This window comes from Eubalaena glacialis, chromosome 1, assembly GCF_028564815.1.
Source record: "Eubalaena glacialis isolate mEubGla1 chromosome 1, mEubGla1.1.hap2.+ XY, whole genome shotgun sequence".
NCBI classification, from domain to species: Eukaryota; Metazoa; Chordata; class Mammalia; order Artiodactyla; family Balaenidae; genus Eubalaena; species Eubalaena glacialis.
The window spans coordinates 171,195,936-171,222,902 of record NC_083716.1 but is presented as its reverse complement, the minus strand read 5'-3'; the positions used below and the strand labels follow the sequence as shown (position 1 = coordinate 171,222,902).

The following is a 26,967-nucleotide window of genomic DNA, read 5'->3' as shown; positions in this document are numbered from 1 at the left end:
TATTTACCAATATTTTTGCACATTCTTCTATGTTGCATCCTAAACTTTTCTTAAATACTTTTTTTTTCTTGAAGTACATCTACTAGAAGTGTATTTAATGAGGCTCTATTGAAGGTAAATTTTCTTAGTTTTATCTAAATATGTATTTTATCCTGCTCTTAAATATAATTTAAGGTAGGTTTAAAGTTTTAAGTTACAGTTATTTTCTTTTAGCAAATTTGAGGATATTGTTCTGTTAACATCAGTTTCTATTGTTGTCAAGAAGTTGCCTGTCAGTCTAAATGCTGATTGTTTGCAGATAATCTGTCTTTTCTTTTTCAATGACTTTTAAGATACTATCTTTGTCTCTGGAGTTCTATAGCTTCACCATGATGTGTCCAATGTTTGTTTGTTTGTCTGCTTTTTTTCCCTGTTTGGATTTTGTTGAGATTACGGAATCTGAGAATTCATGTCTTCAGGTGTTGAAAACGTATAACCATTATCTCTTCGAATGTTTCTCTCACAGCTAATTTCTCCCTCTAGAATTCTGAAAAGAAAAGCATTTGATATTCTTTTTTAAATTTCAATATCTCATGTTTTCTGTTCCTTTGCTTCCCTAGACTTCAGATTAATATCAGTTTACTAATTATCTTCAGCTGGGTTTATGTCATCCACTAATTTCAATGAGTGTCTGTTTATTGCACACATTCTATTTGTGTGTTTTGTTTTGTTTTGGTTTTGGTTTTAAAATCTGACTGCTTTTAGAAGTCTCTTGTTCCTGGCTCATGCCTTCAGTTCCCATTCAATTTTAAACATACTTTCCTCATATGCTCCTTCTGATCTTTCTAAAATCAGAAATATTTGTGGGTTAATTCTGCTGATGGTTGTTTCTGCTGACTTACCCATGGTGATGTATTTCTTAGTGTGTTTGATAATTTTGGATTGTGAGCTCATATTCAGTTATTCTTTATTGAACTTCTGTAAGACTGGGTTGAGGTGTACCCTTCTAAAAATGAATTGTGTTGATACTCCCAGATACTTGGGACCACACTGAGTTCTCAGCCTGGGGTTTCCTAGGACTTACAGGTAGTGTGAATTCAGGCCTACAACTGTGTGAAAACACCTCTGGCCATGAATTCCCAGGAGGGACATTTTTCTTCCAGATATAATTGAGGTGAAGACAGACAAATTATCTTATTTTTAATTGCCGGAGGGAATATTTTTTTCTTGTGTGTCTTCCAACGAGGGAGTGTCTGCTAGAGATTCTTGGTTTCATGCACGTGTCTCAGTTTTAACTCACCATATTGCTTGGCCCAAGGTCTTCTTTCATTTCTATCATGAGACAACTTGCTGTATCAGCTTTAGCTTTCTTTTACTCTTTCAGATTATTTTCCTTTTTATTTTTTACCACTTAGGATTTTGTTTTTATTCCTCAAAAGTTCACCTAGGCATTTTAAAAAATGTTTGTACTAGTTTATCAAGAATTTCTGTTTTTTTAAAAGAAAGTTTTTCAGGCTTTCTAACTTACCCATATAGCCAGAAATTGAAGATCACATTATTTTTTTTCAATGTGATCCAAAGAATTAATGGAAATAAACATTAGAAATATGGATTATCATCCTAAATCCATCACAGATACTCTGTGAATGTTCATGTTTATGAACAATGAGCAATATGTCTCTTTCCCTGAAAAAAGTTTTTTTTTTTTTCTGTAGTGTAATCTTACTGGCTTCTCAGATCCAGATTCTGAGGCACTTTAATATGCCTCAAAAATTCAAGTTTGATCACCACTATGAATTATGTGAGGGGCACTTTAGGTGGCTCATTTTATATTAGATAGTTTATTTTGTATTGGTATACATTTAACACTTTACATTACTTGCAATTCTTCGTTTTTAATAAAGAGAAAGAGAGTGCCAAGCTTAAAGCCGAATGGATCAAACAGCAGTACGGTACCTAGTTAGGTTTTAAAAGCATAATTTTTGTGTTATTGCATTTATCTTAAAATTATCTTCTATTTTTGGCAATATTACTATTTTCTTTTTATAGTAGTGATATAAGTTTTCTTTATGTATTATTTGAGTTTAGAAAGTGAGTCATTTTAAAGAATATAGTGAGTAGATAATAATGTATGTGAGTTGTGGACATGGTGAGACTTTAAAGGTAATATTCGGGAAACAGGATTATAAACCTAGGTTACACGTGTGCTCTGAGCTACTAGTCCATCAGTAACCATGAATTTACCCCAATACTAACCATACTTTTTAGTGTGCTTTCTTTGGTTATAAACAGCTTATTTACAAGGCTCTTGGTGAAAAATTGGTGGACAAAATATGATTACAGAATAGGGCTCTAATTATAACCCATGCCTTAGTAGTGTGATGATCTAGCTGGACAAGGTAAATAATCTGATTATGATTAGCTTGTAACCCACATAATTTAAAGAAACCAAACCACCTCCAAAACTGTAAAAATCAAGTGAAAAGTCAGCCAAGGAACAAATAAGGAAAATTAAATTATCCAGAGAAGCGATTGCTAAACCATCACATTAGAATCACCTGGGAAACTTGTTTGACTTTTCATGCCTATTGCCCAGTCTGAATGATGAATAGAATTTTTAGTGGTAGATCCTCTAAAAATGAGTTTGAAGCAAATTACTACAGACAAATGATCTTGACAATATATTCCTGAAATATATTGGGATTAATGCAGTCTATAATTTATTTCAGAGAAAAAAGGAATGTTTTAGATTAAAAGAAAGGAAAAGACCATAGGAATTAGATGATCAAGAAATGAATTTTAGATATAACACATATAAATATCTAAGTCATAAGATATTTATGTTTCTTTTCTTGGTTAGTATTATTAAAACATTATATGGATAGGAAGTAGAACTATTTGGTTTTGCCATCCTTGTTATGTTACTCTATATATTGACTAAAGAGCAACATTTATAAATTCTGAACAAGGCAGTAATTTCTTCTGTTTCCTTTGCAAAAGTTCAGTCATATTGAATATTTCTAGTCATTATCACTATTTAAATGATTTACTGAAAATACTTTCCTGAATGATTGAATGACTGGAATGAAAACAGGTTGCCATTAGTAAGAGTAGGCCATCTTTTTGCTAATGATATGTATAAAAAGTTTAATTCATTGTCAAATATATAAGAATATAAGTCATGGAATCCCTGTCCACCTGGCCAAAATTTGGTCCAAAATGCCATGCAAAATCTTAAAATACGTACATGTATACATACACATATAAAATATTTTAAATACAGCTTAAACACACACAAAAAAAGAGTAGGTTGTTCAGAATCAAAATAATTTTAAAAGAGAATGGAATAGAGGATTTGCTCAGATATTAGATTGGTCGAGTATAGAAGGGAAGTTGTGACTTCATTACTAGTGCTGTCTACATCTATACTAAAAGAGGGAGAACTTGGTATTACATAATGTTTAATCTCATGAGTAGAAGCCTTGCACTTGATTTAATGACTTCCTCTAACTCATTTCTCTTAAGAGAAAAAAATATATAGAAAGGAGAAATTAAACTTTATAATTAACCTTTTACACATTTAGACCTTATGAAGTCACGACTATGCATATGTTCCAGAATTGCATATACTTTCAGGAATCTTATGATTATAAAATAGAGTGTAATAGAGTCATCCCACCACAAGTCAGCCATACAACATTTCTAGATGTTTTTTACCTCCTCCTTTATAAGAAGAAGAATGAAGAAATAGATCTTAGATAAATAACATGAAAGTGAACCTTGCTACTATAGATTTTTTGTTTATTGTTTGTTCATTTATTTTTTGTTCTTAGATGCTGGAATGCAAATCCAAAAAGGTAGTGGTCACTTGTTCTGCCGTGAGACTGCAGAAGTGATAGAAACTAGAAATTCTCTAACATTGTTTGAGTGCAGCAATAACTGTATCTTTAAAGCCCTACCTGCAGGCACACACTCTGAAAATAGATCCCTTAGTAGTGTTTTCAGAAAATATCTTTATTTCTTTTCAGTTAGTTGCAGGAGGATCCAAGCTCTTGTATTCATATTTTTATATTTGTTAAAAAGAAATGAAATAAATTCAACCATTGGCTTTTAGTTCAACTCTACTAAGTTTTTTCAACTTTAACACTTTTTGAAGTTAATTGAGTACCAGTGAGTGAAATGAGGCAGAAAGTCCTTATATTCTACCTTTAATCACCCTTGATATTAAACTAGGGTTTAAGAAACCTCTCCAGTTATTTTCACTCCTTACTGTACTGACTGCACTTTTTCAGAAAGAGACAGTACTCAAGCTAACTTTAAGGCATTTTCAGACTGTTTAAAGAAGGGAGATTTACAACAATGAGCTAAGTCAAGAACATTAAAAAATATGTGCATCAGTGCTAGCTCATGCTGTACACACACTAGGTGTAAGAAAAAGAAAATGATTTTTGTGGTTTGGAAAAGGTGAAATGTGAGCTCTATTGTGATGGCGTAGATAAAATGTTAATTCAAGGGTAGGTAGGAAAAGGACTTATAGTCAGGGGAATGGAGATGACTAAACAAAATTTACAAACAAAATAAGATCAGCCTTACTGGTAAATTTTGGTATTCCTCTCTAAAAGTTGAGAAAATGAAAGCATAAAAATTTAGTAAATTTGTCAAGATCACACATCTAATAAATGGCACTACATGAATTTCAAACTGTCCACAGGGCTTTGCCAATGAGGATCCCAAGGTTTGGCCAGAGGAGCAGCGAGAGACATTAATATGAATAGAAAGTGTTGGGCCTCTTCTAAAAGCCCATTCCTCCAACTCACTCCTATTTCTCAGACTTCATTCTGGTTTCCTTTATATCCACTTTTCAATATTATCTCCTTTCCAATTTATTTTTCATTCTCGAATTTTCTCAAAATAAGATTCTTATCTTTAACTTGATTTCAGAATTCTCTGGCCACTGCCTGAGAAACACCAAAAACTCCATCCTGTTAAGAGATAGATACACTGAGACATATTAAAAATTTTGAGTTTATTTGAACAAAAATCAATTCGAATCAGGCAGCATCCAATGTAGCAGATAGAAAGGAGCTCCTAGGGGCTGTACCAAATGAAAGACTTATAGGCAGAAGGGAGCAGGAACAAGTTTATATTAGACAAAAAAGCAGGTTGGTTATTGAAGGTTACTTTCCTTTAGGGGATGGCAGAGGTCTGTCAGGCAGATTACCTAACTAGTGCTGCCAGGCATTCCTGATTGACTGGTTTCAGATGCCATTTCTGGGAGAGCCAAAAGTATAATTAAGTCTCAGCTTGGTGACATGGGGCTTAGCATAAATGACTCCATTTTGGGTTTGTTGTCTTGTTTTTTAATAATCTCCAACACCCTTTTTTCAGTATTTAATTCGCTACAAAGAAAAAAAAATCTTACTTTCCTCTCTCCCTTCTTTACGAGAGGTATTTGGAACTTTTTAGATTAATTGCCTGGGTGCAAAGGAGTAGTCCCTCTTTCCCCTGTAAAATCCCTTAAAAATGTATTCTTAAGTTCTACTCCTGTTCAAAAGTTTAGAAAACACTATTTTACCTATATTTGTTCTATCATCTAAATAATTATTTGGCCTTCAGTTGTTTTTCCCTAACACAAGTCATTCATTCCATGTTACACTACACGCATACTCACAAAGCAATCCTACAGTTGTGAAATAATCAGTGATGAAAGCAACAGATTGATTCGCTGCAAGACTTCTCAGACCCTTTAATGTAGTAATGTGCATTGTGAATTCTCTTTAACTCTTTTTTAAAAATTAAGTTAAATTTTTTCTTCCAGCTTTATTGAGACATAATTGACATAAAGCAGCACTGTGTAAGTTTAAGCTGTACAGCGTAATGAATTGACTGATATACTTCATGAAATGATGACCACACTAAGTTTAGGGAACATCCATCATCTCGTATAGATACAAAATTTAAAAAATAGAAAAAAAATTTTTTTCTTGTGATGAGTACTCTTAGGATTTACTTTCTTAACAACTTTCATGTATAACATAGAGCAGTGCTACTTATATTTACCCTGTTGTACATTACATCCCTAGTATTTATTTATCTTATAACTTGGAAGTTTGTACATTTTGACTACCTTCATCCAATTCACTCTCTCCCTAGCCCACACCTCTGGTAACCTCAAATCTGATTTCTTTTCCTTTGAGTTTATTTGTTTGTTCATTTTTGAATTATAATTGACCTACAACACTATGTTAGTTTCTGTTACACAGTATAATAATTTGGTATTTCTATACATTTCAAAATGATCACCAGGATAAGTCTGGTCACGATATGCCACCATATAATGATATTATGTAATTATTGAATATATTCTTCACACTGTACATTTCATACCTGTGACATTTATTTTGCACCTGGAAGTTCGTATTCCTTAATCTCCTTCACCTATTTCTTTCCTCTCCTTACTCTCGTCCCCTCTGGCAACCACCTGTTTGTTCTCTGTATCTATAACTCTGCTACTGTTTTATTATGTTTACTCATTTGTTTTATTTTCTAGATTCCATATATGAGTGAAATCATACAGTATTTGTCTTTCTCTGTCTGACTTTTTTCACTTAGCATAGTATCCTCTAGCTCCATCCATATTGTTGAAAAGAGCAAGATTTCATTCTTTTTATAGCTGATTAATATTCCATTGTACACATATATACCACATCTTCTTTATCCATTTATCTATTAACGGGCACTTAGGTTGATTCCATATCTTGGCTATTGTAAATAATGATGCAATGAACATAGAGGTGCCTATAGCTTTTCTAATTAGCATTTTTTTCTTTGGATAAATACCCAGGAGTAGAATTGCTGGATCATATGGTAGTTCCATTTTTAATTATTTGAAGACTCCATACTCTTTTCCATAGTGGCTGCACCAATTTACATTCCCACCAACAGTGCAGAGGATTCCCTTTCCTCCACATTCTACTAATACTTGGTATTTGTTGTCTTTTTGATAATAGCCATTCTGACAGGTGGGAGGTGATATCTTATTGTGGTTTTGATTTGCATTTCCCTGGTGATTAGTGATGTTGGGCATCATTTCATATGCCTGTTGGCCATCTTTATGTCTTTTTTTTTTTTTAATAAGATATCTTTTTTATTTTTAAAATTTATTTTTTTATTTATGGCTGTGTTGGGTCTTCGTTTCTGTGCGAGGGCTTTCTCTAGTTGTGGCAAGCGGGGGCCACTCTTCATCGCGGTGCGCGGGCCTCTCACTATCACGGCCTCTCTTGTTGTGGAGCACAGGCTCCAGACGCACAGGCTCAGCAATTATGGCTCACGGGCCCAGCCGCTCCGCGGCCTGGGGGATCCTCCCAGACCAGGGCTCGAACCTGTGTCCCCTGCATTGGCAGGCGGACTCTCAACCACTGCGCCACCAGGGAAGCCCTTTATGTCTTCTTTGGGAAAATATCTATTCAAATCGGCATTTTAAAAATCGGGTTGGTTTTTTTGATGTTGATTTGTGTGAGTTCTTGGTATATTTTGGATATTAATTCCTTATCAGATATACCGTTTGCAAATATTTTCTCCCATTCAGTAGGGTTTTTCATTTTGTTGATAGTTTCCTTCACTGTGCAAAACTCTTTAATTCTTTATTTTCTTTTTCATGATAGAACTAGTGCACCACAAACATACTGTGGGAAATATCATTGTATTTCCATATTTGTGTATATTTATGTAATCAAAACAAATATCTCTATAAACAGTATTTGTTTTCTTTGACTGCATAATAAAGAAAAAAGATTCCATTAAAGCTCTATCAGAAAAACAATATTGAATCTAAAATAAGAAGAGCAGTATTGATATTCTAGTGTGACCTAGAAGTACCTTAGAGAATATATTCTAGGTTTCATGCTCCCTTGGTTCTTATGTTAAGAGTTAAAACATAGATTTGGGTTATAAATAGGGCTGACACACTGACAAAAATAGAACTTAAAATGGTCCATACTTATTTTTCCAAGATACCTTGAAAGGAAATATCACTTGGTAAAGATTTTGAGATTTAATTTAGAGGTAAAAAGAGTAACATTGATCTATTAATAATTGGTACATCTGACTCCAACATTTGGTAGTTATCTTTATGGCACCTGATGTCTTTTTCCCAAAATGGAATTAAAATCTGACGACCATGTGTTCTCAGTATAAACATAGATACACACACGAATACACAAAAATTATAAAGAGATTGCTTTACTGCCTTCTGCTATGTCTGCATAAAGTGAAAATTAAATATTTTTGAAAATTAAATTTTTTGAAGGTGGTAATTTAAACTGAAAAGCGACAAAATTATGTTGAAAATAATATTTTTCTAATCCATGAGTCACTAATGATATTTCTTTTAGGCACTCTGTTGTGAGTGGTTATTTAGATTTTCTCATTCTTGTAAGGAAATTATGTTTATCCAATTATAGACTTGGGTTGTGTGTTTGCTGAGGGTTAAACAGATTTTTAATAAATGTGCTGTATTCAAAATTTGTCATCTTTCAAATCAATTTAAGCTTCCCCTTGAAAGTGGAGGTCTGCTTATAGTTTTCCACCTTGGATTGTCAATCTACATTAAAACTGACCTTTGCCAAAACTAATTAAGGTATTTTAACCTTCAGAAAGAAACATTAAGCATGGTATATATTGGAATGCTGACCTAATTTTTGAAACTTCAACACCACCAGTGACACCTTTGCAATTCATATAGCATCAAGTTTCCTTCAAAGGGCTTCAAAGGGGCATGATGGTAAAATCTGCAAAGACCTTCCAAGGTGGAAATTGGAAAATTAATAGCAGTGACTATGGGTTCAAGAGACTATATTTCTGTTTTCTTTATTTGCTCCTCTCCTAGCTCCTACTGGGAAATCCCACACAGAGATGTTAATCAAAATTCCAACGGAAATTGCCTCAGTCTTTTCATGATGACTCATCAGTGAAAAGTCTAGTGTGTGGAATCGAGTTTGAAAGTAAGTTAAATTTAGAATGGCTATCTCAGAGCTGGGAAAGGGGGTAGAAAATTTCCTTAACATTATTCTATCATTTGATACTAATACTCTGGATTCACATCACAGTTTTATATCTTATGGAACCCAATATATTTCAAAAGCTTTATCTCCCTTTCCCCCTTCTTCACAGAATCATTTCAACAGGGACATAAAGTATCATTTCTATTGTAAGAGAGGTCACATTGCACCAGGCAGTTTATAGAGAAGCCGATCCTGTGTCATTCTAAATTTAGTAAGAAGATCCCACTCTGCACAAGCATTTGGTCTACGTAATTGCCAGAGAGTCTCAGGCTTTGTTACAGAAGCTTATGAAAACAAGTGTAACTCTCTACCACAGCAAAGGCCAAGTATCCTTGAGCATCTCTAGACCCTGTTTAACTGAAGTTTTTCCCAGCAAAGCACCTACTCCTTAAACATGCAAAATTCCAGCCGTATCTACACATAATAATCAGGCTTCAGAGGAGGGAAAGAGTGGAGAGAGAGTCCCTAAGGCAGCATGAGTTCTGTACAGAACCTAAAAGCTGGTACTTCTGCCAGAACCAGAAATAAAGTATTCCTTTGATAGTAATAATTGGGAATAGCTGCTGAACTGTGTCCTCTTGAAAATGTTTCAAGGTTGCCTTCAATGGGAAGAAATACATGATGTTAATAAGCTTCAAATGATAATGAGAAAATATTTTATGGAGAATAACATAAGAACTGTACCATAAAAAATGGATATAGACATTATGAATCAGGAGACTGCAAAATGAATCCCACAAACAAAATTGTTTTGTCCTTCCTGCTTGCCTTGTTTTAATTTAAGTTAGTTTCTAACATTTAAGAATTGGGAGGGTTTCACTCAATTTCTGCCATCTCCAAAAAGTGGGAAGATCTGAACAACCTAAGTGTTCATCAGTGGATGAATGGATAAAGAATTTGTGATACACACACACACACACACACACACACAGAGGAATATTATTCATTCATAAAAAGGAAGAAATCCTCGCCATTTGTGACAAAATGGATGGATTGTAAGGGCACTGTGCTAAGTGAAATAAGCCAAACAGAGAAAGACAAATACTGTGTGATCTCACTTATATGTGAAATCTAAAAACATAGAACTTATAGAAACAGAGAGTAGAATGGTGGTTGCCAGGGGCTGAGGGGTGGAGAAAATGGGAAAATGTTGGTCAAAGGATACAAACTTCTAGTTATAAGATGAATAAGTACAGCATGGTGATGATAGTTAACTAGTTAACCGTACTGTACTGTTTTATATACTTGAAAGTTCTTTTGATACAAGTAGAGCTTTCGTGTTCTCATCATAACAGTATAACAATAAAATGGTAATTAAGTGAGGTAAAGAATGTAACTAACTTTATTGTGGTAAACATTTTGCAATATATACATGTATCAAATCATCATGTTGTACACCTTACATTTATACAAAGCTATATGTCAATTATATCTCAATAAAGCTGGAAAAATATATGTATTTTTTTAAATTGGAGGACCTGGCAATAGTGAAGCCCTATTCCTTAATGTCAACAATGAACTGAAGCTTACATCACCCTAATCCCTATACTTGGTTCGTTTTGCATGTCACTTGGCATCTGAGTTTGCAAATCCCGCTCTGAAAGTTTGAGATATAAAAACTGCCCCTGGGGCTTCCCTGCTGGCACAGTGGTTGAGAGTCTGCCTGCCAATGCAGGGGACACGGGTTCGAGCCCTGGTCTGGGAGGATCCCACATGCCGCGGAGCAACTAGGCCCGTGAGCCACAACTACTGAGCCTGCGCATCTGGAGCCTGTGCTCCGCAGCAAGAGAGGCCGCGATAGTGAGAGGCCCGCGCACCGCGATGAAGAGTGGCCCCCACTTGCCACAACTAGAGGAAGCCCTCGCACAGAAACGAAGACCCAACACAGCCAAAAATAAATAAATAAATAATAAAAATAAAGGAATTCCTTTAAAAAAAAAAAAAAAAAAACTGCCCCTGGATGTCACCTGGAGGCTCCAAAGGGTATATAGAGAGATTTCTAGGAGATGGCATCAAGAAACGTCAGTTTGTAGATCATTGTAGTTTATCTCTGCTTCTGCATATAATGAGCTCAGAAATAGGTACCATAAAACAACTAATCTAATGTGAGTATATAAGCATTACAAAGCCCATACTCAGGAACGACTGAGGCCCTGTGAATCCACACTCCTCACCATGAACACTTAAGATTGCCACATACATTCATCTGCTCTGACTTTAGGAAAAGCCCCAGGACTTTGGGAAGACTCTTGGGTTTAGTGTACAGTATAATGACCTGTCTGTATTATGGTTTGTCTCCTGACACAAGCAGGAAATTCTCTTTGCTGAGGTCTTAAGTCATAAGAAATTTAAGCCAATAACTACTTTCAATGACGTAGAAACACTTAATATGTGACAATTACATACAATAAATTTTCATAACATTTTACAACATTTAATGTGCTCTTACACGCATTCACTCCTTCTTTTCTTAAAACAACTCTGGAAAGTAGGCAAAGCAGATATTTGCTGCTTCTCATAGTGTCTGACAGTAAAAATGACTTTTGTCCAAGTACACAAAAAAATTTGAAAAGCCATGAGCAGAGCTCTGGTCTATTATCTACAAATAATAAAATTTTTGAGTGTATTCTTTAAATACCTAAATTATCAGCAATTGAGTAAATGTTATAGAGAGGTACAGTTGTTAAGGAAAGTTCTGGAATTAATAGATCTGGGTTACTACTCTGGGTATGATGCTTAATACCTCTAAGACGTTGGACAAGTTAATAATTTAAGTTTTATTTTTCTCATCCGTAAAATGTACATAATTGTAGTTACCTTACAGAATTATTGTGAAAGTGAATGAGATAATGCCTGTTAAGTATTTGTAACAGTGTCTGGCACACAATAGGAATTCAATAAATAATGCTTAAAAGAATTATATTAAGATTCATAAGAAAATAGAGAATTTGAATTTACCTACCTGGCTGAAAAAGTGATTTAGGTTATTTTAATGTAACTTTCTTTTAAGAATTCAATAGCATGTAAGGAAAGAAAAGGTCAATGTGGAATTTAACTTAGGTAATTTAATATATACGTACAAAGACTCCTAAAAACATGTCAGAATGGTACTTGGGAAAAAATTACTGCTGGATTCTGTTATTCTTTTTTGTGCTACAAAATTTTTTGAAAATCATTTTGTTTATTTATTGACAGGATATTTTTAATACTTGAGATGCTCTCAAGCACAATGCTTTCAACCGTTCATTTCACATTTGCATTGGCAAATGGAAATACTCTAAACCGATGCTTTCTCTATTACAAATGTGAAATTTTTGTAAAGCTCTTGGAGAGTTGCAACCTACTTCTTAGCTTGCAGCAAAGTTGACTGTTTTTTGTTTTTCTTTCTGTCTGTCAGAGTTGCTATAATTCTCTTACTGGGTAATGAGAAACAGGTGTACACGAGTCAAAATTCATTAAGATGAAAACCAACTGAGGCTCATATTTCTCTGTGTACCCTGTGACAGATGCAGGGCTCTCACAATCAAATAAGTATCAATGCTTAATTTGTTGCATGATTATTGTTGATTGGAAGTGGATCCTGATAACAAAATTGCAGTACTATTGACTTAATCTGTGAACTACATCCTTACCAAACACAACTAAACTGAATATTCTTTATATTGCACTGCTCACATACTTCCTAAGTTCCAAGGGAACGATGCAGGCACCTCTAAATCGCTTTCATAGTACTCATTGAATATCATATCTTGTTTACTACCTTTAATATTCTAGGTTTTCACACAGAATTCACTGTTTTATATTCAATTATTCAAAACATCTATATCAAATTGATAATTCTTTTGGGTCTCAGCTTAACTAAAGCACTGAAAGTTTAAATAAACCCATTGGTTTTTGAGGTTTCTATTTGTTAGTTTGCTTATAGTTTATTTGTGTACATTTTTGAAAAAACAAAATAATGCCTCTCAAAACTTGGTAGTTTTAAGAATTATTTATAAACGTGAAACCAATGTGTTCTTTCCCTTTAAAAATGGTCTTTTAAAAGGTTTAAGGATGAAATGGATTTTTATTTTAATCTGCAGCTCTCTCACATTCAGATTGTAATCACACAGCAAAAGGAAAGGGAACCTATAAAATCCTTTCAATGGTAGTGTTAATAATTTTTAATTGCCCTTTAATTAGCTTAATAGCTTATACTTCCTTGCATATCTCTTTTCATATGGCAGATTTTATATAGGATCCCAATTGTTATTTTTACAGCTTTTATTGACACTAGCAAATTGTTTTTCAGTTACTAACATATGCAAATTATTTGCATATATATATACCTTGGTCTTCAGGGATGTTTGTATGTGTTGTGATCTTACCAATAGTTTTTATTAAATAAATCTATGTTCATAATTAACATATTTTCCATAAAAAGAATAGCAAATAAATAATTTCTTAAAATATTTAATAATGCTCAAGCAGTTTTATGAAATTTTTCATAAGATACAGTGTATTTATGCATATTACAAAAGAAGAAATTGTATCATATAAAAGGATTTACCCAATGAAGCAGCATTAAATTATTACTTATTCTGATTCATTGCAGTGTTTTTTATAAACATTTTTCATTGCATGGCTAGTATAATGAGGACTAGAAAAACTAAAAGTAATATAGATAGAGAAAAACTAGTAGCTAGAAACGAAAATTAGCCAGAGTTGAAAGAAAAAAGGAACAGATCCTTATTAATTGACTTCTTCTATAATGCAAGTTGTTGGAGGAAAACAGGCCCTTTATATTGTTTGCACATATTCTTTCAGAAATATGTTTAACTATATTACTGAAATGCAGACAACAGAAATATTATGATTCAGCATTATTGGTTATTATACACATGGCGATTTGCTTTTCTAGAAGTTGCTGTATACAACTAACATTTCTAATCTTCATTTAAAAGCTATTTAAGGCTGGGCTCCACACTCCAAGAGGACTGAAGTTTCTTTGTTCTTGACCTCACCCTATGAATCTTTTCATCTGGCTGTTGGTTCCTGTGCTTTAATATCCTCAGTAATAAAGCACTTATCTGAGCTTCCTGTCTAATGGAAAAGGACAGATAAAAATACAGTGCGGGGAGGGGGTGGCCCATCAAGATGGCGGAGGAGTAAGACGTGGAGATCACCTTCCTCCCCACAAATACATCAAAAATACATCTACATATGGAACAACTCCTACAGAACACTTACTGAATGCTAGCAGAAGACCTCAGACTTCCCAAAAGGCAAGAAAATCCCCACGTACCCGGGTAGGGCATAAGAAAAAAGAAAAAGTGAAGACAAAAGAATAGGGACTGGACCTGCACCTCTGCGAGGGAGCTGTGAAGGAGGAAAAGTTTCCACACACCGGGAAGCCCCTTCACTGGTGGAGATGGCGGGTGGGTTGGGGGGAAGCTTCGGAGCCATGGAGGAGAATGCAGCAACAGGACTGCAGATGGCAAAGTGGAGAGATTCCCACACAGAGGATTGCTGCGACCAGCACTCACTAGCCTGAGAGGCTTGCCTGCTCACCCGCCGGGGCGGGCGGGGGCTGGGAGCTGAGGCTCGGGCTTCGGAGGTCAGATCCCAGGGAGAGGACTGGGGTTGGCTGTGGGGACACAGCCTGAAGGGGGATAGTGCACCACAGCTAGCTGGGAGAGAGTCCGGGAAAAACTCTGGACTTGCCTAAGAGGCAAGAGACCATTATTTCAGGGTGTGAAAGGAGCGGGGATTCCTTGCCCATCTGCCCACAGAAAGCAGAGCACCACCTAAATGAGCTCCAGAGATGGCGCCTATCAGCTCAGACCACAGAAACAGGCATGAAACGCTAACACTGCTGCAGCAGCCACCAGGAATCCTGTGTGCAAGCACAGGTCACTATCCACACCCCCTCCCCGGAAGCCTGTGCAGCCCGCCACTGCCAGGGTCCCGTGATCCAGGGACAACTTCCCAAGGAGAACACACGGCACGCCTCAGGCTGTTGCAACGTCGTGCCGGCCTCTGCCGCTGCAGGCTCACCCCACATTCCAATCATAACTACTGTACCCCTCCCTCCCCCAGGACTGAGTGAGCCAGAGCCCCTTAATCAGCCGCTGCTTTAACCCCATCCTGTCTGGGTGGGAACAGATGCCCTCAGGCGACCTACATCCAGAGGTGGGGCCAAATCCAAAGCTGAACCCCAGGAGCTGTGCAAACAAAGGAGAGAAAGGGGAGTCTCTCTGTGCAGCCTCAGGAGCAGCAGATTAAATCCACACAGTCAACTTGATGAACACTGAATCTGTGGAATACCTTAGCAGACAACGAATCGTCCCAAAATTGAGACAGTGGATGTTGGGAGCAACCGTAGACTTGGGGTTTGCTGTCTGCGACTGATTTGTTTCTGATTTTCATATTTATCTTAGTTTCGTTTTTAAAGCTTGTTATCATTAGTGGATTTGTTTATTGGTTTGGTTGCTCTCCTTTTTTTAATTATTATTTTTTATTTTAATAATTTATTTATTATTTTGTTTATTTATTTATTTATTTTTCTTTCTTTTTTTCTCCCTTTTCTTCTGAGCCGTGTGGCTCACAGGGTCTTGGTGCTCTGGCCCAGTGTCAGGCCTGAACCTCTGATGTGGCAGAGCCAAGTTCAGGACTTTGGACCACCAGAGACCTCCAGGCCCCATATAATATCAATCAGCGAGGGCTCTCCCAAAGAGCTCCATCTCAATGCTAAGACCCAGCTCCACCCAATGGCCAGCAAGGTTCAGTGTTGGATGCCCTATGACAAACAACTAGCAAGACAGGAACACAACCCCACCCATTAGCACAGAGGCTGCCTAAAATCATACTAAGTTCACAGACACCACAAAACACACCACTGGATGCGGTCCTGCCCATCAGAAAGACAAGATCCAGCCTCACCCACCAGAACACAGGCACCAGTCCCCTCCACCAGGAAGCCTACACAACCCACTGAACCAAACTTACCCATTGGGGGCAGACACCAAAAACAATGGGAACTATGAACCTGCAGCCTGAGAAAAGGAGACCCCAAACACAGTAAGTTAAACAAAATGAGAAGACAGAGAAATATGCAAGCAGATGAAGGAGCAAGGTAAAAACCCACCAGACCAAACAAAGAGGAAATAGGCAGTCTACCTGAAAAAGAATTCAGGGTAATGATAGTAAAGATGATCCAAAATCTTGGAAATAGAATAGAGAAAATACAAGAGCACTTAACTAGGACCTAGAAGAACTAAAGAGCAAACAAACAATGATGAACAACACAATAAATGAAATGAAAAATTCTCTAGAAGGAATCAATAGCAGAATAACTGAGGCAGAAGAACGGATAAGTGATGGGGAAGATAAAATAGTGGAAATAATGACCTCAGAGCAGAATAAAGGAAAAAGAATGAAAAGAATTGAGGACAGTCTCAGAGACCACTGGGACAACATCAAATGCACCAACATTTGAATTATAGGGTTCCCAGAAGAAGAACAGGAAAAGAAAGGGTCTGAGAAAGTATTTGAAGAGATTATAGTTGAAAACTTCCCTAACATGGGAAAGGAAATAGTCAATCAAGCCCAGGAAGCGCAGAGAGTCCCATACAGGATAAATCCAAGGAGAAACACGCCAAGACACATATTAATCAAACTATCAAAAATTAAATACTAAGAAAATATATTAAAAGCAGCAAGGGAAAAGCAACAAATAATATCCAAGGGAATCCCCATAAGATTAAAAGCTGATCTTTCAGCAAAACTCTGCAAGCCAGAAGGGAGTGACAGGACATATTTAAAGTGATGAAAGGGAAAAACCTACAACCAAGATTACTCTACCCAGCAGGGATCTCATTCAGATTTGACAGAGAAATTAAAACCCTTACAGACAAGCAAAAGTTAGGAATTCAGCACCACCAAACCAGCTTTACAACAAATGCTAAAGGAACTTCTCTAAGCAGGAAACACAAGAGAAGGAAAAGACCTACAAAAACAAACCCAAAACAATAAAGAAAATGGTAATAGGAACAGACATATCGATAATTACCTTAAATGTAAATGGATTAAATGCTCCAACGAAAAGACATAGACTGGCTGAATGGATACAAAAACAAATCCATATATATGCTGTCTACAAGACCCCACTTCAGACCTAGGGACACATACAGACTGAAAGTGAGGGGATAGAAAAAGATATTCCATGCAAACGGAAATCAAAAGAAATCTGGAGTAGCAATTCTCATACAGATAAAAAAGTCTTTAAAATAAAGACTATTACAAGAGACAAAGAAGGACACTACATAATGATCAAGGGATTGATCCAAGAAGATAAAACAGTTGTAAATATTTGTGCACTCAACGTAAGAGCACCTCAATACATAAGGCAAATGCTAACAGCCATAAAAAGGGAAATCGACAGTAACACAATAATAGTAGAGGACTTTAACACCCCACTTTCACCAATGGACGCATCAACCAAAATGAAAAAAATAAGGAAACACAAGCTTTAAATGACACATTAAACAAGATGGACTTAATTGATATTTATAGGACATTCCATCCAAAAACAACAGAATACACTTTCTTCTCAAGTCCTCATGGAACATTCTCCAGGATAGATCACATCTTGGGTCACAAATCAAGCCTTGGTAAATTTAAGAAAATTGAAATCGTATCAAGTATCCTTTCTGACCACAGTGCTATGAGACTAGATATCAATTACAGGAAAAAAAAGAAAAAACTGTAAAAAATACAAACACATGGAGGCTAAACAATATGCCACTAAATAACCAAGAGATTACTGAAGAAATCAAAGAGGAAATCAAAAAATACCTAGAAACAAATGACAATGAAAACACAACGACCCAAAACCTATGGTATGCAGCAAAAGCAGTTCTAAGAGCGAAGGTTATAGCAACACAATCCTACCTCAAGAAATAAGAAAAATCTCAAATAAACAACCTAACCTTACACCTAAAGCAATTAGAGAAAGAAGAACAAAAATACCCCAAAGTTAGCAGAAGGAAAGAAATCTTAAAGTCAGATCAGAAATAAATGAAAAAGAAATGAAGGAAACAATAGCAAAGATCAATAAAATTAAAAGCTGGTTCTTTGAGAAGATAAACAAAATTGATAAACCATTAGCCAGACTCATCAAGAAAAAAAGGAAAAAGACTCAAATCAATAGAATTAGAAATGAAATAGGAGAAGTAGCAACTGACACTGCAGATATACACAGGATCATGAAAGATTACTACAAGTAACTATATACCAATAAATTGGACAAACTGGAAGAAATGGACAAATTCTTAGAAAAACACCACCTTCTGAGACTGAACCAGGAAGAAATAGAAGATATAAACAGACCAATCACAAACACAGAAATTGAAACTGTGATTAAAAATCTTCCAACAACAAAAAAATACCTAGGATTAGATTGCTTCACAGGCAAATTCTATCAAACATTTAGAGAAGAGCTAACACTCATCCTTCTCAAACTCTTCCAAAAAATTGCAGAGGAAGGAACACTCCCAAACTCATTCTCCAAGGCCACCATCACCCTGATATCAAAACCAGACAAAGATACTACAAAGAAAGAAAATTAGAGACCAATATCACTGATGAATATAGATGCAAAAATCCTCAACAAAATACTAACAAACAGAATCCAAGAACACATTAAAAGGATCATACACCATGATCAAGTGGGATTTATCCCAGGGATGCAAGCATTCTTCAATATACACAAATTAACAAATGTGATACACCATATTAACAAGTTGAAGGATTAAAAACCATATGATCATCTCAATAGATGCAGAATAAGCTTTCATCAAAATTCAACACTCATTTACGATAAAAACCCTCCAGAAAGTAGGCATAGAGGGAACTTACCTCAACATAATAAAGGCCATATATGACAAACCCACAGCCAACATCGTCTCAATGGAGAAAAACTGAAACCATTTCCTCTAAAATCAGGAACAAGACAAGGATGCCCACTCTCACCACTATTATTCAACAAAGTTTTGGAAGTTTTAGCCACAGCAATCAGAGAAGAAAAAAAAATAAAAGGAAACTAAATCGGAAAAGAAGAAATTAAGCTGTCACTGTTTGCAGATGACATGATACTATACATAGAGAATCCTAAAAATGCTACCAGAAAACTGCTAGAGCTAATCAATGAATTTGGTAAAGTTGCAGGATACAAAATTAATGCACAGAAATCTCTTGCATTCCTATACACTAATGATGAGAAATCTGAAAGAGAAATTAAGGAAACACTCCCATTTACCATTGCAACAAAAAGAATAAAATACCTAGGAATAAACCTACCTAAGGAGACAAAAGACCTCTATGCAGAAAACTATAAGGCACTGATGAAAGAAATTAAAGATGATACAAACAGATGGAGAGATATACCATGTTCTTGGATTGGAAGGATAGACATTTTGAAAATGACTATACTACCTAAAGCAATCTACAGATTCAATGCAATCCCTATCAAACTACCAGAGGCATTTTCCACAGAAATAGAACAAAAAATTTCACAGTTTGTATGGAAACACAAGACTCCGTATAGCCAAAGCAATCTTGAGAAAGAAAAATGGAGCTGGAGGAATCAGGCGCCCTGACTTCAGACTATACTACAAAGCTACAGTAATCAAGACAGTATGGTACTGGCACAAAAACAGAAATATAGATAAATGGAACAGGATAGAAAGCCCAGAGATAAACCCATGCACATATGGTCACCTTATTTTTGATAAAGGAGGCAAGAATATACAATGCAGAAAAGACAGCCTCTTCAATAAATGGTGCTGGGAAAACTGGACAGCTACATGTAAAAGAATGAAATTAGAACACTCCCTAACACCATACACAAAAATAAACTCAAAATGGATTAAAGACCTAAATGTAAGGCCAAACACTATAAAAATCTACCTATTCTTAAACTCAGAGAACAATGTATTGGACAATTATAAATTTGAGATAGTAGCTATTTTTAATTTCCTTTCAAACAAGTCAAATATTCTTTCTTATAAAATATCACAATGATAAAAATAAATACAGCAAAATGCTATAGGTCTTTTGCATACTGCCTACCTTAAAAATTCCTTATCTCTTCTTAGAGTTAATAATTAGTTACATGCCCTTACAGATATTTTTCTATTCATATGTGCTTTTAAATTAGTTATAGATGTAGATAGATGAATGTTTTATACACAAATTTAGATATAGAGGTAGTAACTAATATATGAATTTTTAAAATGTCTCCAAAACTTTGTTGTGGAGAAAAAATACTTGCTTTACTTTTTTATACCTGAACTCTATATGTATCCGCATTTTTTCCCATAAAGGAAAACATTTTTCCAATTCATGGTAAACTCAGTCAATTTAGACATTTCTCAGTTGATTCAGAAATATCTTTAAGTTCCAAGGGCTTACATAAAATCAAGATGTCAGTAAGAAGACTCTGGTCCTTGGTCGTCACCTCTCCATACAATATCTTCTCAGGTATTAGGTCATACTCAGAACTGATGGCTTCTTTGCTGTTTGCAATCAATCCACTCTCAGCCACATGGAAACCTGCTTGTTTTCATCTACTTCTTCCACTGGGGTCCATGGGGACTCTGAGATTGGAATAGGTCCATTTGCCTAAACATCCCCAGGTAGCCATTTCTACTTTACTCTCCTGTGCCATGGTAACATGGAGAACTTTAAGGACACTTGCCATCCCTCAGGTCCCTGGGCAGGAGATAGAATAAAGGCCTTTCCTGTTATCTGGTCTCTGAACTTATCTAGCAGTTCTGTTGATTACCTCTGATCAGCACAAGGGCAGGCATAGGGTCATTTCTCAGCATATCTTGCCAGTGTCTAACATTCTTGCAACTTTCTCTATTGAAGTAAAATTTATCATTTGGAGAGTGGGAAAGGCTACCTATAGTTGTCTCTTCTCAGTTCTAATAATTATCTCTTTCTCTCTTTCTTAAAAAAATGGGATTAGCTAGGACCTCTCATAATTGTTAAATACAGTGGTGCTAGTGTGCAGTATTGCTTTTACTGTTTGGTACATGGGCCCCTCTTTCAAGAAGATTCCACTTTATCAAGTTAAGAAAGTTTCCTTCTATTTCTGATTTACCATTTTTAAAAAATCTGCCAAATTCCTCATGCTGATTTTTCTTCTTGGAACTATTAATTTCCTTATAGGTTCCCTAATGTTGAGTTATTCTTGCATTCTTAGGATAAATCCTACTTGGTCAATACCAAATCTGTTAGTACACTGTTGGACTCAATTTATAATATTTTGTCTAGGATCTTTACATCTGTTCCCATAAATAAGATTGTTCTACGTTTCTCTCTCTTTTATTAATTTTATATTTTTATTTTAGTGTTGTCCAGCATTGTTATCAATATCCTTTGTATAAGAATATTATATGTGTCACTACTGAATGACTAATGAACAGTGTCTTACAAGGTACTTTGATTAGCCAAATTTTATATATATATATATATATATATATATATACACATATATATATATAAAATATATAAACCATATATATATTTATAGAGTATTAATCTTTTTTTTCGGCAGGGGGTGTTTCAGCCACCAAATTCCCATGGCTCTCCTTTGTTTTGCATTCTATTAAAACTAACTGAGTCTAGTACATTGTCACCTTGCACTTGAACTCTGTATTATTTACTATACTAGTTTTATTCTATATCATTTTACTAATAGGTATGCCACCAGTATCACTGCTTTCTGAAACATTTTTCATACCAACATTAATCTTCCCAAATCTTTTCATTGCCACATTTTCTTCCCTTTTCAAAATGCATCTCCAATACTCATTCACTTGTAAATACTGTACCTTAATCAGGTAGAAGCTGGATAAATTTATTTCCTTATGTTGATGATTACAATAAAAAATAAGCACATATTAAATAAATAATATAAATAAATTATTAATTTTTACTTCTGAAAGTACTTTAGAATTATCAGAACAATATTAAGAACCTTCATTAAATCGTTTATCTTTGTATGGTGCTGTAAAATCGGGGGAGGTATCTTATGTTTTGAGGTCCTAGATAAAATAAGTTTTTCTCTCCAAGTTCAAGGCAAAAATTGACAAATATGTATAAAGCAACAATAATATATTTTTCACTCTATATGAACATATGCAGTATTTGCATTTAAGAGTTTAAAGAAGCAAATATTGTCAGTTGTAATTTATAAAGAAAATGTGTATATTTGTCATTCATCAAAACATTTGGAGTATTTTAGTGTATATGTCATCTTGAGAAAATTAAATGAATCTTGGCTAAATACAGAGTTCAAGTTTCTTTGAGTTTACTGAGTCTCATCTGTCTTTGCAGAATGTACAGCTTTCATTCATCTTGGGAAAAGATGCCTATATATATATATATGTATATGTATATATATATATATATATGCACACACACACACATAATAACTAATGTGACACACAATTAAATGCATTCAGCTAAAGTGAGGGAACAGAACCCACGAAGATACAAGGAGTAGTGGAAACAGGGACAACTGGAATTTCTGAAATATATATTGGAAAATGTAACTTGATATGAAACAGCACTTAGTTCCAGCATCAGAAAAATATACACAAGCCTCCCTGGTTGGATCTATTTTGGTCTATAGACTGCATTTTTATTTATATACCAATGTAGCTAAGTTCAGTACTTCTCTCTTCTCTGTTATCAGCTGTAAAACAGCACTCTTGGAATAAAAATATGCTTTTCACTGTAACCTATTTAATATTCATTTTTTAAAGTTTAGTTTCACCATATGATTCAAGTATAAATTGATTTCTTTTAGGCAATAACTAGATTCCCAACCTCACCCCCTTTCTTACACCTTTGCACTGTGTATTAACAGTACAAATTGACACAGAACCTCATGTTATGAACATGGGGCACAAAAGAACTACTGAAGTTAAATTTCCACACAGTTTGTTGGAATACTAGCTTGAAATAAAAATTATAGAAATAAAATATAGTTTTTACAGATATGAAGTTGTAGACTGAAATTTATACCCCATGTAATCATACAATTTGTTGTTGTTTTGAGAAGGGAAATGCCAAAGAAAGGACATTCCAGGCAAGAAGAATAGCCTATGGAAAGGCAAAAATGAAAAACTGAATGGTTCATATTGTGCCCAGAGACTGCATGGCCCCAATACAAAATAGCTGCAAAATAAATATTTATTGAATGTGCCAAATTTACCACTGACTCACATAGCTGATGAAACATTTTGCTTTCTCTATAAAGAGCCTATATCACTAAGTCCAGGGTATTCAGAAACACTTAAGAGACCTACTTCTTGACTTTCCAAATGCTTTTCATACATTCTCACTTTTGTTTCCTACCCCTAACTTAAAATCTAAAGTCCAAATGAAATGGTTTTCATTTACATCACCTAAACCAAATTGATTTTAATTTTTCACTCCTTCTGTCTGCATCTCTTCAATTATAGGATACCATACATCTACTACCCAGGTTGAGATATGTCTGCAACCTCTTGAGTCTCTTAATCCAAGTGTGTCTCTATTTCCATAGCCATCTACCAAGGACAGACCCTTCATTAGCTCATATTCGGATACGTATGATTCCACTCAGCTGATTTTCATGTTCTTGGGCTCTTTCCTGTCTGGTGCATCTACATTATTTCTGCTCAAAAGGGAGCGTGGCCAGGTTTCCCCTGCCCACTTGGGCCCCCGGGAACCTTCTAAGATCCTGGGCCTATATTTCTCAAGAATCTTGTCAGTAACTTAAATCTCTTCAAGATTTAATAAATTTAATATTATAGAGTCTTCAATATCTTGTAATCTCTACTGTATAATTTTAGTTTTTCAAAATTTTCTATCACGTAGCCCTTAAATTGGTCCTTTCCCGTATTTTCTACATGCTTATATAGAATTGAACACTACTTCTTTGCCTTTTTGAAAACATGTTGGGATTTCTACTTCTATATTTGAGCTTCACTGACCTTTCTGTAAATTATTATTTTTGTATTTATTACTCAAACCTAGTTAGTTCTATGACCTCATAACACTCCTAATAAAAGCAAATGGCTTTTCTCAATAGCCATGATTATGATTATGTGTCCTAATAAATTAACTCAGTAATTATCTTTGTGGTAGTTGGGATAACATTGACCTTTACATTTCAGTTTTTATTATTAGGACTTTATTTTTGTATCCTATATCTTGAGATTTTTATTTAAAAATATAAACAACAAAAATTTGCTATTAAAAGTGATTGCAGAGACATACCTTCTTTCACCACCATGGGGGCAGGCCAGGTGGGAGACCCCAAGCACGCCCCCGCCAAAGTTCAGGGAGCTGATAACCTGAAACATCACCACGGCCACGGCCACGGCCACGGCCACGAGCACGGAACCTCCTCAGATTCCAGCTGCAGCTCCAGCGACTCAGAAAATGAGGCGAAGCCCGGCGCTGCCGGCTCCGAGCAGCACAAAAGCGCCCCGGGCAAGGTCAAGAAGCCCAAGGTGAAAAAGGAGAAGAAGAAGGAGGAGAAGAAGGAGGAGAAGAAGGAGGGGAAGAAGAAGGAGGCGTCCCACTGACGGGCCTGGTCGGGGCTCATTAAACCTTCTCTTGGCCAAAAAAAAAAAAAAGTGATTGCATTCTGTCACTGTAGTTTGGAAGGCTGTGTTCAAAAGATGTAGTTATTCAAATGTAATAGGCAGCAGGAAAGATGTGTGCTGGGAAATCCACAAACTCAAGGATAAATGTGTAAAAGAGAACTTTTAAAAAATTTTTATTGGAGTATAGTTGATTTACAATGTTGTGTTAGTTTCAGGTATACAGCAAAGTGATTCAGCTATACATATACATATATTCATTCTTTTTCAGATTCTTTTGCCATATAGGTTATTACAGAATATTGAGTAGAATTCCCTGTGCTATATAGTAGGTCCTTTTTGATTACCTGTTTTATATATTGTACTGTGTATATGTTAATCCCAAACTCCTAATTCATCTCCCCCCCCTTCCCCTTTGGTAATCATAAGTTTGTTTTCAAAATCTGTTTCTGTGTTGTAAATAAGTTCATTTAGATCATTTAAAAAAATTAGATTCCACATATGAGGGATATCATATTATATTACTAGGCCTTTAAACAAAATGTTTCAATGAAAGTTCAAATGTATAGTAGATACATTTTGAATTCTATGACAATATGTTAAGGAAGTAAGGCAAGAATTATCTCCATCTCAAATGAAGGAAAATGAAGCTTAGCAAAGTTGGGCAATTTATCAAAAGCTGTTTAGCTAATGGCATATTCAAAAAGAATATACAGTTTACTCCGAACATTTGTTGGCCAAACTTCTGTTTCTCAACTACAACAATATCACAGCATATGAATAGAAAATTAATCAAAAATTCAGATCAAAGAGGATTTACATCTTAAAATAGATCATGTAGAATTCTACTTACATAGCATCTGTTCCCACCCACCACCTCTTCTGATTTTCTTTCCCCAAAGTGCAAGGAAGTGGTGATTGATGACATTCTGCAATGTTCTTATGTGCTTTACCTCCAAATTCAAGGTTTAAATTGAACTTGTAATGTGAGCTACATTGTCCTATAAGGAACCAACTATATATTCGATAGTTAAAAATTCCTTAAATCCAAATAGATTTCATGCTATGTTTTTAAAAATAGAATTTGAGGGCAGAGTCAAAGTGGCGTATTAGGAGGACATGGAATTCACGTCTCCTCACAACTAAGGCACCTACCAGACACTGGAGGGGGACCACGGACACCTAAGGGGATGGGAGGAACCCCCAGTGACTGGGTAGGATATGGGGTGTGGGGGGAGTGAAGGGGGAGGAGAAGTGGAGGTGGGACTGGACTTATGCCCCTGAGAGGTGGCTGGGAGAGGGGAAAAGGGGGAAATTGGGGAACCATTGGGAGGGCAGAGGATCAAAAGGGAGAGTGGCCAGGTTTCCCCTGCCCATTTGGGCCCCCGGGAACCTTCTAAGATCCCGGGCCTGATCCTCTGCCCACCTAGGCCCCCTCCAGCTGCACGGGTCCTGAGAGAATGGGAGGGAGGGAAGGGGGATCAAAAGTAAAGGCCGGACCTATGGGACTGGCACCCCTGAGGGGTGGCTGGGGGAGGGGAGGAGTTTCTACACTTAGGGGGACCCACCTACAGTTAGGGGTCCAGTGGCGATGGGGGAGACCCTGGGGGAGACGGTCGGGGAGGGGTGCTAAGGAACAGAAAGGAATGGGGCCAGTGCTTTCCCTGTCCACTTAGGCACTGGGAAGCCTGTTGGGCTCCGGGCCTAATCCTCTGCCCTCAGAGCCTCCCTCCTGTCACGCAGAGCCCAAGCCCCACCCCTACACCCCCACCCAGGGCCCCACCTCTACACTCGGAGACGCCCTCCAAAGCACTGGGCCTAAACCCCACCCACACACCCTCACTCAGTGCCCTACTTCCAAACTCTGGAACTCCACACTACAGGGGCCCACCTTTTGACCTGCTGCCTCTCCCCTTCTGGGCAGATCCTAAGAAGAGGTCCTGCCCCACGCTCAAACGTCAATCCCCCACCCAACTAGGTCCTGCCCCATACTAAATCCCGCCCCTGCCTATGTTCCACCCCTGCCTAAACTCCACCCCCATAGCCAAGGCTTTTTTTTTTCTTCTTTCCTCTTTTAGATTGGGGTTCTGTTTTACCGTATTGATTCATTGTTGTTGATTCTTTTATATTTTTATTTTTTCTAATAAATCTTTTATTTCTCAGATTTTATTTTATTCTTTATACTTTGTTATTGTTCTCTCCTTTTGGCTTGTTCCCCACCCCCCTTATTATTTTTTTCTTTTCTCTGTTGTGGTTTTATTTTACCTGTTGCACTAGTTTCA

At 36.1% G+C, this 26,967-nt stretch overlaps 1 protein-coding gene across 1 annotated transcript; it reads left to right on the top strand.

Moving 5' to 3' along the window:
* The first annotated feature begins 24,370 nt into the window (after positions 1 to 24,370).
* LOC133091504 (immortalization up-regulated protein-like) lies at positions 24,371 to 24,667 on the top strand. The gene has a single exon (XM_061190905.1). The coding sequence runs from the start codon at positions 24,371 to 24,373 to the stop codon at positions 24,665 to 24,667; it is 297 nt and encodes a 98-aa protein (XP_061046888.1).
* The last annotated feature ends 2,300 nt before the right edge of the window (positions 24,668 to 26,967 follow it).